Source organism: Anarhichas minor, unplaced genomic scaffold (genome assembly GCF_050575085.1).
Source record: "Anarhichas minor isolate MPS153535 unplaced genomic scaffold, ASM5057508v1 ptg000041l, whole genome shotgun sequence".
NCBI lineage: Eukaryota > Metazoa > Chordata > Actinopteri > Perciformes > Anarhichadidae > Anarhichas > Anarhichas minor.
Window position 1 is genome coordinate 7,197,379 of NW_027466487.1, and position 12,806 is coordinate 7,210,184.

Consider the following 12,806-nt stretch of genomic DNA (forward strand, 5'->3'; position numbering starts at 1 on the left):
CTGGTCAACCGTGATCCCTGGGACTGACTCAGTGAGTGAGAAATATCCTGCGACGTAAGTCACATTTAAAAACAATATTTAACACCCACCCTGTTTCTTATTTCCCACCTTTATGTGTCAAAGAAGACTACCTTCCATCCAGGGTATCTGCATATACTTCTGGTACAATCCACTCCAAAATACCAATAAGCATTGTCTGACCACAAACAAAACCATGTTGTTGGATACATTTTCTTTATTAATCAAATATGCTATTTTTGTCAATCAAGAACCACTGTACAGGGATAGCTGTACAATTCCACGTCATACTGTAAATCTACAGTATTATTACAAACATTTAAGGGATCACAGCATCCTTGCCTTTTCATTAGCCAGTTATAAAAGCAGTCAAAAGACTGCAATACCATAAGAAATAGGAGTACATTTTTAAGATTAAAGCAGATAAGATAATCCAATTAACAAAATATACAGTCACACCACAGACATGTACTTAATTGTAACATATGACGATATAATTGTGACAATACAACTATTCCCAAAATACAGTATCCACCAATAGTTATTTACTTATTACACCTTTTTTGTATTCGTCGACTATATAACCACATAAACAAATCTAAAATAAAGTTAAGAACTGCTGAATTACTCAGCCAGTGGCCACTTTACTGATGATATCTGAGGTGAGATGTGCGCAGAGATGTACATCAAGGTATCAAAATCATCAATGCTAGCAGGAGGGTGAGCACAGGAGAACACACCAAACCAGCAGAGAAGCCAAAAATGCTGCAAAATATTTTTCCAGTTATATATTTATGAATATACAGACCTGTATATGTAACTTTCGAGCCAAGTGTTTTTACAGCTAACAAATAAATCGTATTACCTTTTGTCATCTGTTGTGTTAGGAGGTGGACGGGTGGTCGGTAAGATCCTATGAAATGCATATCAGAAAAGATATATTAAAACCATAATTCTTTATTTAATTATTGTTTCACATAAATAGTTGTATTCAGTGCTAAAAATGTACTTAATTGATCACATAATGTCCTACCGTGATGGGCATGGGCCATTATCCTGATATCTAGGAGGGTGTCTAATCTTCACTGGTTCCACTTTAGGACATGGTAGAGAATTTCCACTAAGGAGAGGAGAGATATCTAACAAAAGAAGAAAGTTTCAGTAAACATGTACAACAAAACTTCCTCTTAGGTGTAAAGAAATGTTTCAAACTAATTTGTTGTAGAATTGCAGAGCAGCTATACAGTCAAGTTAAGCAGTAAAAACAGTTTGATCAACCTACCTTGGAAGCTGAACTCAAAAATTGCACTTCCTCCCTTGATGAAGTCTCTGGATTTCATATCTTCGTAATAGGCAAAGAAACGTCTTCCAAGCAGAGGTCCGGCAAAAATGGTCTCATTATTCTCATCTACGTATGGAGTTCCAATGTTACGAGGATTGTCCCATTGATAGCTGCCTGTTTATAGAAAGCATATAGATCATTAAGGGCAAATGGGGTGGCATTTTGAACGAGTCGTCTCTTAACCCAAAGTCTGGCAGTTCAATCCCTGGCTCCTACTCTCCGCATGCCCAAGTGTGCCCGAATGAGACACTGAACCCCAAGTTGTTCCCCGACTCCAAATGCTTAGGATGGGTTGGTCAAATGTTGTGTAGGTACAGTATGTATGTCGCAAGTCTAAAAAAGTAACATATAGTGTGCTAAAGTGGTGATTTCTTTGTTTCTTACCATTATTACTGGATGTGCTTAGATCACTGGTGATACTCCTTCGCTTGGACATCTGCAGCTGGATGTTGGGGTTCTGATCCAGCATTTTAAAGGTCACCTGCCTTTGTGGGCAAGGCCACTCCAGCGTGTCATCATATTCACCAGACAAGAGTTGCACAAACAGTCCGAAAAATCGCGTGGCCAGCACAATCCCAACCCTGTAGGCACTGGAGTACTGCCGTGGACTGTATCGAGTGGTTCCATATAAACTAGTATTCTCAAAATCATTGATCTGCATGGTAACTTGTGGACAATCGATCTCGGACAGATTGATGTCGTCGATTGAGAAGCCGCCTGAAGAGTTTCCTGCTCCTTTACGAACCTCAAACTCCACCTGGAAGTGCTTGGTGGCATTCAGGGAAACATGCTTGAGCTGCCAGTAAGATGTTGGTGGACCTGGAGGAAAGGTTTTGGGATGACTTAATTACATTACTTGAATATTAATACGTGCAGTATGAGGTATAGCTTTCAAACATTTCAGTCTTAAATACCATTTAGAGCAGATGATATCAAATAATCATACAGCTTGAGATTACCAGTGATCTGTCCCATGAGGCGGAGTGTTAAGGTCCCATTCATCTTGAAACTCTCTGATCCAGATGTTGAGGTGGTCTAACTTGTGTCCACTGTGGTAATAGTAGAACTGGAGACACTGGACATGACACTCCCTATTGCTTCTCACCTTGTGGGTCTCTAGCCAGGCTGAGTCTCCTTCTTGACCGGATGCTGTGCTGGCATGCATGAAGTAACCTGCATCATGACCTAGAACGTTGTAACTGTATTATGATGGACCTTCAAATGTCATATCTACATATAAGGTAAATCATTTCAATAAGTGATATAACGTAAGAGTGATTTACGTAAGACTTTCTTCAAAGACATTTTTCCCACTTAAAAGTTATTTTTTTTGGTAAAAATCTGTTTAAATTTAGGGCTGGTCATTGGTACTCAATACATTTAAAATGTTACCATTCGTAATCCTGACAGCGAGTGATAAATTATGCCTATAGACCAAATGAAGAGAATACAAATTACAACAAATAAATCTGAAATATCTTATTTGCACTCAAGTGCTGTCACAGTTTCACCACTGGGTGGCAGTCTAGCCTCTTCTATTGGCACAGAGGACACTGACGTCCATACGTTGCATAAAACAGAACTGTAACAATCATTTGGCAGAAGCATCTGTCTAAAGGCAACTTACATTTCCCCCACACAAACACACAAAATGGGAGTTCAGTGTCTACAATCAGGTGGTGGAACTAGTTTTAAATACTTTACTTAAGTTAAAGTAGCAATACCACCATGTAAATGTAATCCGTTACAAGTACCAGTCCCCTATTTAAAATCTTACGTTAAATAGTAGCAACAAAAAAGTACCAAACATTAAAGTAAAACTATGCAAAGTCCCCCTCTATTATTAATTGTATTATTATTATTGTTATTGTTAGTTATAGTATTATTATTCTAAAACAATGTAACACATTTTATAAACTGATCATATATTTAGTATGTAAAACCTGAAAAGTAATTTAAGCTGTTAAATAAATTCGACACAATAAAAAAGTATTCCCCTTTGAAATGTAGTAGAATTATAAAGTAGTAGTAGAGTATAAAGCATACAATGGACATTTTTAGGCAATGAGTGAAAAGAAAACCTCCCCGAGACAATATCTGAGGTGTGCACCTCCCCAAGATCATCTCCACATAACAATCCTGTTCTAAAATCAGACCAGCTGATGGGGAACAACAAGGTGGAGCAGACAACACAGCCTAAGTGCATTTACAATGTCCCATGGACACAAAACAGCCATCTGGAGACAAGATCCGATCTGCTTATCAAACCAGCAGGACCATAGTAACAACCTCTTATCTATATCAAAACAACAGTAAACCTCTGTTTGTCACCACAGTGATTAAAGCAAGATGTGTCTTGTTCAGAGGAACTTGTGTGCGTCACAGAGCACCTCCCACTTCTCAGTGGTGTGAGGTCTAGTTTGAATGGAACAGACATGCGTCTAGCTTCCTGTATTAGAAAGTGGCCGTTGGCCTTAACGATGACTTTTGGCTGTTTTGACTGATAATGCAGTGTGGATAGTTGTTCTGGGTTCCCACACAAATGCTAATTAGGTGTGAAAACAGCATGGAGCATGAAAATGTGAGATCAGACTTGCATTTGTAACGTCTCACAGAGCTTTGCAGTAGTTTGAAAAGCAGTGTCCCACTGAAAGTAGCCCTTTAAGTTGCTGCAATTACAATAAGGGGAGATTGAATTCTAGGGACTTGTAAATTAGAAAAAAAGTTCAATCTTATTCCCTGTCATAACAAAGAGATATCAAGATATCTCAAGAATGAGTCACACATTGTTTTTTTTCCAGTGCAGTGGTATTGTCATTGGACTCTGACCCTCCACGTTGGATGCTGGCACTGTCAATAGTTGGAGGATGAGGCTATTTACAACAATAAGAGATTGTGCAATTCTCGGTTTTTATGAAATAAATAATTGTGTGGTTTTCAAAGTTCCATCAAAACAAATCTGTAATTTTAAATAGAATAAAATAAGAATGCATCTGATTTTTAGGGCAAAACACTTTTTGTTTTATATGAAATCGAATGGGATGAATCCACAACTGACTTGTCTGGGCCTCTCTCACATGCAAATGGTCAGCCACGCTTCTCACAGACATTTCTCGATTTTAGTGATGACACCATCAAGGTGCAGTTTCATGGCAAGCGTTGACAAGTACCCGATTAAAAACAACAGCCTGCATCTGGAGTAAGAAGGAGACGAAACTGGGACAAGAGCGAGGACATGTTAAGACGTGTTAGTCCCTCTGTATGTTTTATGTAATAATCATATTCTGTGGGTGCTGCGTACTTTCAGGATGGCTTGTCAAAACACTGTGCTCTTAAACAGATGTTGTAGAAAAAAACATTCCTTGTGATTAGATTTCTTGCAGATTCACATATTCTATGAAAGACTATTAAATACAAATGTACATTTTCCAGATTTTTCTATTTATTTGTGTCAATTTACAGAAATTACAAAAAAGTACATTACAGTCTCCAAGTTCATAACCCACAATAAAAACGTAGTATTTACATATTTGACGAGTGCAGAGGTTTGCTTCGCACCTAGTAATAAATAGTAATGAGTTTAATTTTGTTTACAGTACAATTCAGATATGTCATGCTTTAAACAGAGGTAGACCAAACAAGGCCAGCCTCTTGATAAATGATGGAGCAGGTGTTGAGGTGGACTTAGTTGGCTTTGGCAAAGGACTCGTAGAGGGACATGAGCTGTGCCTGGAGGTCCTGAGCGTAGGGGTCCAGCTTTTCCCTCAGGTCCTCAGCATAGGGGGCTACCATCTGTTTCACCACATTAGCTCTCTGACTCAGCTCAACCTGGACCTTCTCAGTCATGGGGGCCACGCTATCCTGGAAGTCCTGCAGGTGCTGGTCCACCTTCAGCTTCAGGTCATCGGTGTAAGGCCCCAGCTGAGCCTGCAGATCCTTCACACTCTGCTCCAAGTTGGTCTTAAGCTCCTCACTCTTCTGCATCAGGGTGGTCCTCAGGGTCTCAGAGTCCATGGACTCTGCAAAGGGGGCAAGCTCCTGTTTGAGCTGCTCCACTCTCTGCTGGATCTGGGTCTTCATGTCTTCAGTGTAGGGCTCCAGTTTTTCCCTGACAGTGCTCAGCTCCTGGGTCAGCACATTTCTCAGCACATCAGCCTCTGCTGTGATCTTGGTCATCAGGTCCTGGGCTGCAGGGGGAAGCTGCTCCTGCAGGGTGAATGCATACTTGCTGGCTATGTCAGTACTGTCTGCCAGGCGGGCACTAGAAAACAGACAAAGTAATGGTTAGACCATCAGAGTTTGTGCAGTACCATACTGATCTTATCACCATGTGACACATTTCACTAACAGGCCAAGTCATCATGGTCCTGTGTGTCACACAACTTACTTGACTTCCTGTCCAAACTGTGATTTCCTGATCATGTGGAGGGTGTCATCAGCTGTTTGGGTGGCCTTGGCAATGTAATCCCAGAATGCATCAGTTAGCACTTCCAGCTGTGGTTTGGGTGCATCAGCATAGAAGAGGTTGGCGTGACAGCCTGAAGGATGGACACAAGCACAGCTTGAGAACAGTGCAGATTTTCAGCCATTCAGTTTATTTTGACTGCTTTTAGTTGCTGAAGTAATGCCATATTGTAGCTTTGACGAGACAGAAAAGACAAGTCAAAAACAGAAAAGCTTGCAACTTACCAGACAGCGCTGCAACAACTAGTACAACAAACACCTTCATGACTGCGTCTTGCTGAAAAAAATGTATGATCCAGTTAACTTTCAAGAAGCATTAAAAAAAACGTTGCAACAATTGTATTTGTTCCTTCAAATTTAGTTTGGAATGTAATGTGATTCTCACCTGCTTTTGGCTTGTTCGACTCTCAGAGTGAAGCAGGTTTGTGGTTCCCTCAGACTGGCACTTCCTTGTATATATACTGAAGCCACATGTAGTCAAGAGCCCAAAGTCCAGGAGTCCCTTCCATGTTGTCACAATGGCTCTCTTCCTGTTTCTGGTGCTTCTCAGGGCTACTATCACATGACCCCCGAAACGACAATGCAGACACACCGACACAACCGTTACAGTATGAATTGGCTATGTGGCTTTTGGTAATGTTTTAACAATAAAACCTCTCTTACGCCACAATAATTATTGCCGAGTTAGTCTGACCCCTCTCTAGAAAGCATTTAGTAAATAGCAATTAACTACCCATGCAGTCCAGTGTAAACAGCCTGCAGATAACTCCAGATAACATTGGCCTGCTTACACTAGTGGACTTTGTATGAGGGTTAAACAACGTGTATAAAATAGCACAAGGCACCAAAATGTTTTTACAGTGAAAAGGCTCAAATTAATCACACATAATGTCAACTTTTAATCAGTAATCAGCAAATATAGTACAGTACAATATATTCCAGCTGATTGTATTTCACAGACAGGTTTAAATTTCAGGCCTTCATACTGGAACTCATGGCGGATGGTGAGAGTTATTTTCAGAGTAACAGGAAGATGAGATCAGAAAGGACATTTTAAGAGCACACAGGGTTGTCACTCTGTCTGAGAAGGTGGCATAAATATATATGATCTGTAGAGCTGAAGAAAAAGTTACCATCCAGAGAATTTCTTTTTTTAAACTATACACTATTGAAATGACTGGCTACCCCCACTGCAATCTTTGTAGTCACATCATTTTAAATAGTATAAATTAGCTACTTTTGTGGTGTTTCCATATTTGGAGCGATTCGCTACCAAGTGATTCATGGTGACCTACCCTCAATTTTAACTGATGATTGTTTATTTCTTTTCTGACAGGATTCTCAGTGTAACTCAATTTTGTAAATCTCAGTGTGCAAATTCAACTTCACAACACCGTCTGTCTAACTACTGATTATGGCAATCCATCTTTGGAGGTCCCAGTATAGTGCTCTAGTGTACCTAAATGCATAGTCAAAGCAGAGGAGTAGGCAGAATATGTTCGGTTATGGTAATATACATATTAATTGGTCATGCTTAGTGTTTTGGTTGTTTCATGGCAGCAGTGAATCAAATAGTACAAGTCTATTTTGAAAACTGCATCATCCTTCAAACCGTTAACCTGTACAAATTATTACTGAGAGGAATAACTGGAATAAGTAGTTTGGAACAAATTGACCAAACTACATATTAGAACTCTATTTGAAATTGAATTTGAATACACAAATAAGCAGGAGATAAAAATACACATCAAGTTCAGCACATTTGTTTAAAAGTCTTTCAGACTCTCAGGGCAAAAATTATGAAATATTTTCAGTAAAATGTTCTAGTTTCAAGTCTCAGAAACTGTGTAAGATATTTTCCTGTCCATAGAATAGTAAACGACAATAAAATGTCAGAGAAGTGGACCATGATATGTCTGGTGTGAATCAACAGCTACTTTGTCCTTCAGGTGTATGAGTCTGTGAACCTTTGGCCAAATTGACACATAGACACATGCTAGAACCATGAGCTACTGTGACGTAAGCTGGTGCATGTACAGCTAATAGAAACAATAAAACATTCACTGTGTATCTAATCAAATCTGAACATCAAAGAAATTAAGGCGAGAGGTCTTGGCAGGGAGTTATCTGTGGATACGAAAAGCAGCTAAGTGATTACAGAGAGGCCTATACGAACAGACAGGCTTGTGAGGACAAAGTTCATTTCTGGTTAAACTTAAGGATTTTGTCAGACTCTAACACTGAAGAATTACACGTACATTTAGGTTTTATACATTAAGTAAAGCAAATAAAAAATAAAATCAGGCATGCTGTCATTTATGTTATTACACTGTAGAAAACTGATTATGTTTATATTATAACCCTTGCATTGATGTAAGAGTTTGGGCTGGTGATTGTGTGCTTCATGGATTTTCTGGCACAAAGTTTCGGTGAGGACAGCAGAGTGAGTCAAGGTGACAGCGAGGCACTAGCGCCTGGACTTTGGGATCATTACTATCTGACCTGCTATATAAGCTGCAGAACATCATCAGTTGAGCACAAGCACTGCCAAGAGGACTTGCAGATACACTCGCAAACTCAGGTAAGAGGATGAAGAATTGGCTCGGAGTAGCAGCTGAGCTTTTTATTTCAGAAGTACTTCTTGCTGACTAAGTTGCTGTGCTAACCAGCTTTGTGTCTCCTTGTTATAAGGTCTAAGAGCCATGAAGGTCCTTGCTGTGCTCGTCCTAGCCGTTTTCGGTGGTGAGTATGATAACAAATTACCATTATTCTTTTTTTGGAGCATGAAAAAACGATTTCAATTCAAATCGAGCTGAAATATTTTGAGCTGTTCTTCAAACTGTCTGTGTGTCTATCCAACAGGCTGTCATGCCAATGTTTTCTATGCTGATGCACCCAAGCCACAGCTGGATGTGCTGACTGATGCCTTCTGGGACTATGTTGCCAAGGCCACCCAGACAGCTGATGAAACCCTCCAGATGATCAAGAAATCTCAGCTCGGACAGGATGTCAAGTATGTCGGACAAGACCATTGAGAACATTGTTGACATGCTAACAGACATGCGTTTCCTTCTCACAATAAAATGAAGTAAAGGTAAAACTTTATCTCACTCTTCCCTCTCTTGTCTAGTGCCCGTCTGACAGAGAGTGCCGATGTGGCCAGCAGGTATGCAGTCACCCTGCAGGAGCAGCTTCCCCCTGCAGCCCAGGAACTGATCACCAAAGTTACCACAGAGGCCGATGTGCTGAGAGAGCGTGTGGACCAGGAGCTGAGCAGTATCAGGGAAAAGCTGGAGCCCTACACCGAGGACATGAAAGCCAAGGTCCAGCAGAGAGTGGAGCAGCTCAAACAGGAGCTTGCCCCCTTCGCAGAATCCATGGACATTGACGCCCTGAGGACCACCCTGATGCAGAAGAGTGAGGAGCTTAAGACCAACTTGGAGCAGAGTGTGAAGGATCTGCAGGCTCAGATGGGGCCTTACACCGATGACCTGAAGCTGAAGGTGGACGAGCACCTGCAGAACTTCAAGGAGAGTGTGGCGCCCGCGACGGAGAAGGTCCAAAGTGAGCTGACTCAGAGAGCCCAGCAGGTGAAAGAACTGGCCTCCCCCTACGTTGATGAGCTGAGGGAAAGGCTGGACCCCTACGCCCAGGACCTTCAGGCCCAGCTCACCACCCTCTACGAGTCCTTTACCAAAGCCAACTAAGTCAACCTCCACCCCAAGTCAACCTCCACCCCATGTTAAACAGAAAAAAGGGCATCTAAAGAACACAATTCTCAGATCCAAAGACCATGTTCATGTTTTAATAATATGAACATGTTATTCACTAGTATTGAAAGTTGAAATTGTCTTAAACTATACATATTTAAAGTATTAAACGAAAAGATAAATTATAAATATTGAGAGTTATCTGTGACCAGACACATGTGTTCTCTTTCTATATTATGAAAATAAAGGCAAAACAAAAACTTGTGAGTCTGTTGGTTATTTACAAAAACCTGTTGAGATGTTAAAGAGTGTTAGCGAGGTCTGAGGATGCCAGATGTTTCATATTAAATGAAATAAACAAAAGCATAAGAAAAACAGCAATTACAATGTGGTTAAATGGGTAACAGGAAATAGAATAACAATATCTCCAACGTGGTTACTCGTGTACTTGAATAAATAGTTTGATCATTTTAATCAGCTTTAAAAGACGTATATTTTGTTCATCATTTCATACATGAACATAAAAACAAACACTTTTGGACTGGAATGGATGAAACAAGAATTCTTGATAAGAATTAGTGCCACCTGGTGAACATATAGAGTCACTACATTATATATACAGTATATTGATGTGCAGGTGAGGGCTACATAACGGCCAGCCACTTTCAATGCAGATACCTCACTTTTGGCAGTAGTAAGAAAGTAATAAACTTTAGCTCCGCATAAAAATAAGTAGGGAATAAAGCCTTTCTTGTTTGTTCAGTTCATGTTGCAAAACCTTGCCCCCCGCTGCCCCGCCCCTGTACGATTTAAGTTGTGGGTCTTGGATAAGGCATGTTCAGGTTTGCCTTTGCAAGTCTGGAATTTCACATAAACAAGTCCTGCTTTCACCTTGCTTTTTAGTTTTCCTTTTGTGCCTCCATCCCTGCTGCCAGATCGCTCCCACGCTGCCTTACCCAGTGGCAAACAACATTCCTCAGTTCTGCCCCCATTTGTCACTGACTATGCTCACAATTAACCCTCCAAGCACACACACACACACACACACACACACACACACACACACACACACACACACAGCTCTGATTTCCTATTATGTCTGATTATGTGAAGGTTTCAGGTTATATTTTGAATCTGCATGTTAAAAGTTGTAATACCTTTCCTGATTTATTAATACAAATACCGAATGGGTTTCTTGTTCTATACTATTACAATTATTTTGTCTTGATATGAGTTTGCACTTTGCACCTAGACAAATGTTGATTTAGGCTTTACGAACCCAGTTATTACATAATTATTTAAGTAAATTAATGACAAAGAAAAACAAAAACCCTATCGATTCTGAAAAGCAACTACAAGTTGGTATTTTCCAGCATTGTGCAATCAGACAGGCGATAATGGATAGGAAAAATGAAAGACAAATCCATGTAGACTGCAGGTCACTTACGATTACTTCCTATGGCAAGACAGGTGATCATTTTTGGTGATTAAAGCAGACTGAGGAGTTGTGCTATGCGCATTCTCAAAGTAAGAAACTAAGAGTGGTATTAGGCTTATTATCCAACTCTCAGCATGAAAGCGAACAAACGTATTTCCTAAAATGTCACGCTAATCCTTTAATTAGATGTAATTCACGCTGATTTAAACTAATACTCAACCAAATTAAATATTTGTGATCATTAAGAAACATGTTGCCAACCAACCAAGTTTCTGCTCTGCTTGAATATGAGGCTTTTTATTCTTCAGTCTAAAAGGACAACATCAGCTTACCCTCTTACTCTAAGCATTAAAAAAAGGAATGACAGCAGGCAGCAATGTGACTCAGGGTTACTTTTGTTGATGGACATTCATGAGCTGCTACGCATCAAACCTGTGACCCCTTCATTACAGCGAGACGGTGCTATAAACACAGCAGCCCTGCTCAGACAATTGGCTCAGCCTGCACACGTCTGAGATAAACGGGGGATATGCTGCAGAAAAAACACTCAATTCTGAATTTGAACGCCCAGTTTAGCAACTTCTAACCCACAGACTTAACTGCAGTAACCTCACTGATTCATTTCTACAGATGTTTGCCTGTTTGGAGGGGTGAGATCATCCGGACTTAACAAAAAACCTAATTCTTGAAACCAGCTTACAGAAACCATCATCAGGCTGGGGTTACTTTTGTTCATATGAAGATGCCCTCTCACACATTTGTTCTTGGTAGACATCAATCGTTGCCTCTGTTATTGTGGAACAAAAGGAGAAGCCACTGTAGTTTCGATGACTGTGGCAGATATCTTACTGTATTACCTCATGCTTCTTCTTGAATCTCTCTGTTTCACTTCCACGCCTCTGACTCTTTATCCCGGAGGTTCAGCAAAGCCAGGCACGGCATTCTGGGTTTGTGGTGTCTGGTCTGTGACCTATGTGTAGTTTGGTCACTGTGGTCCATCGCATCTGCAGAATGCAAGCACGAAATATGTAGTTTATGTCTATTATTGGAAATGCATCTTAGAAGAGTAGGTGAATGTTTCACAAGAGATCAAACATGTTCTTAAAACAAAACAAAAAAAGTCATTGCGTGACAATGTTTAAGGTGGAATTATATTATTGATCTTGATTTGTTTGTGTGTTTAACTGGACTGGACTTGTTATCTAGCTGACCATACAGTATCTTTCTGTGTGTGACACACCTCCTGCAGTGACACACACCACACAATATTGTTGTTGACAACACAGAACCCAAGTCCTAAAGGGCAAGGGTCATTAAACACAGTCATTGATTTAATCAGAGCAAAACTTTTTTTTAATATCATAACTAATGGCAGCAAAACACACTGATGACTCATGACAGTTATGCTCTGCCACTGAACATTTGTTGCTCAATAAGCTGAGGGAACCACCTTCTATCAAACATCCCCTTTTCAATTACAAAATCCTGTGAATTTCTTGTCCTCTGCATATTTATAGTAACCTATAAACAAATGTCATCTTTTTCCTCCATGGTTCCTGTATAATCTACTTCTTTGGCCTATTGTCCAGTTCACACGTAATACAAATAGTTCATGTTCTCTGTACTTTATTACCTGTAATCCTTCTTTTGTAGAGTTGTTTTACTGTACCTGAGAGGGATTGACTTGGGGGGGTTGTAGATAGGTGGGGTGTCAATGGTCAGCAACGGCATACCATTTAGATTGCAATGCAAGTGTGAAAGGCTTATTTGCATCCTGGCGCCAGGGGGATTTATATTCATGAGAACACTTGGTGATAAGGTTCAAAGAAAAACC

The 12,806-nt window shown here is 40.2% G+C and overlaps 2 protein-coding genes and 1 pseudogene across 2 annotated transcripts; 1 reads left to right on the forward strand and 2 right to left on the reverse strand.

Moving 5' to 3' along the window:
- Positions 1–1,047: 1,047 nt before the first annotated feature.
- On the reverse strand, positions 1,048–2,665 carry LOC142969700 (meprin A subunit beta-like; annotated as a pseudogene).
- Positions 2,666–5,011: 2,346 nt separating this feature from the next.
- Positions 5,012–6,089, reverse strand: LOC142969538 (uncharacterized). The gene is made up of 3 exons (XM_076109489.1): positions 6,050–6,089; positions 5,748–5,898; positions 5,012–5,621 (listed from the first exon to the last, which is right to left on the reverse strand). Exons 1-3 carry the CDS (start codon positions 6,087–6,089, stop codon positions 5,045–5,047), a joined length of 768 nt encoding a protein of 255 aa, XP_075965604.1. The 3' UTR covers positions 5,012–5,044.
- Positions 6,090–8,526: 2,437 nt separating this feature from the next.
- LOC142969549 (uncharacterized) lies at positions 8,527–9,531 on the forward strand. The gene is made up of 3 exons (XM_076109508.1): positions 8,527–8,566; positions 8,687–8,837; positions 8,955–9,531. The coding sequence occupies exons 1-3, from the start codon at positions 8,527–8,529 to the stop codon at positions 9,529–9,531; spliced, it is 768 nt and encodes a 255-aa protein (XP_075965623.1).
- Positions 9,532–12,806: the final 3,275 nt, after the last annotated feature.

Coding starts and splice junctions, on each gene's coding strand:
- LOC142969549 (XM_076109508.1), top strand. CDS start 8,527: ATGAAGGTCCTTGCTGTGCTCGTCCTAGCCGTTTTCGGTG. Junction 8,567..8,686: donor CGTCCTAGCCGTTTTCGGTG/GTGAGTATGATA, acceptor TCTATCCAACAG/GCTGTCATGCCAATGTTTTC. Junction 8,838..8,954: donor CAGCTCGGACAGGATGTCAA/GTATGTCGGACA, acceptor TCTCTTGTCTAG/TGCCCGTCTGACAGAGAGTG.
- LOC142969538 (XM_076109489.1), bottom strand. CDS start 6,089: ATGAAGGTGTTTGTTGTACTAGTTGTTGCAGCGCTGTCTG. Junction 5,899..6,049: donor AGTTGTTGCAGCGCTGTCTG/GTAAGTTGCAAG, acceptor TCCATCCTTCAG/GCTGTCACGCCAACCTCTTC. Junction 5,622..5,747: donor CAGTTTGGACAGGAAGTCAA/GTAAGTTGTGTG, acceptor TCTGTTTTCTAG/TGCCCGCCTGGCAGACAGTA.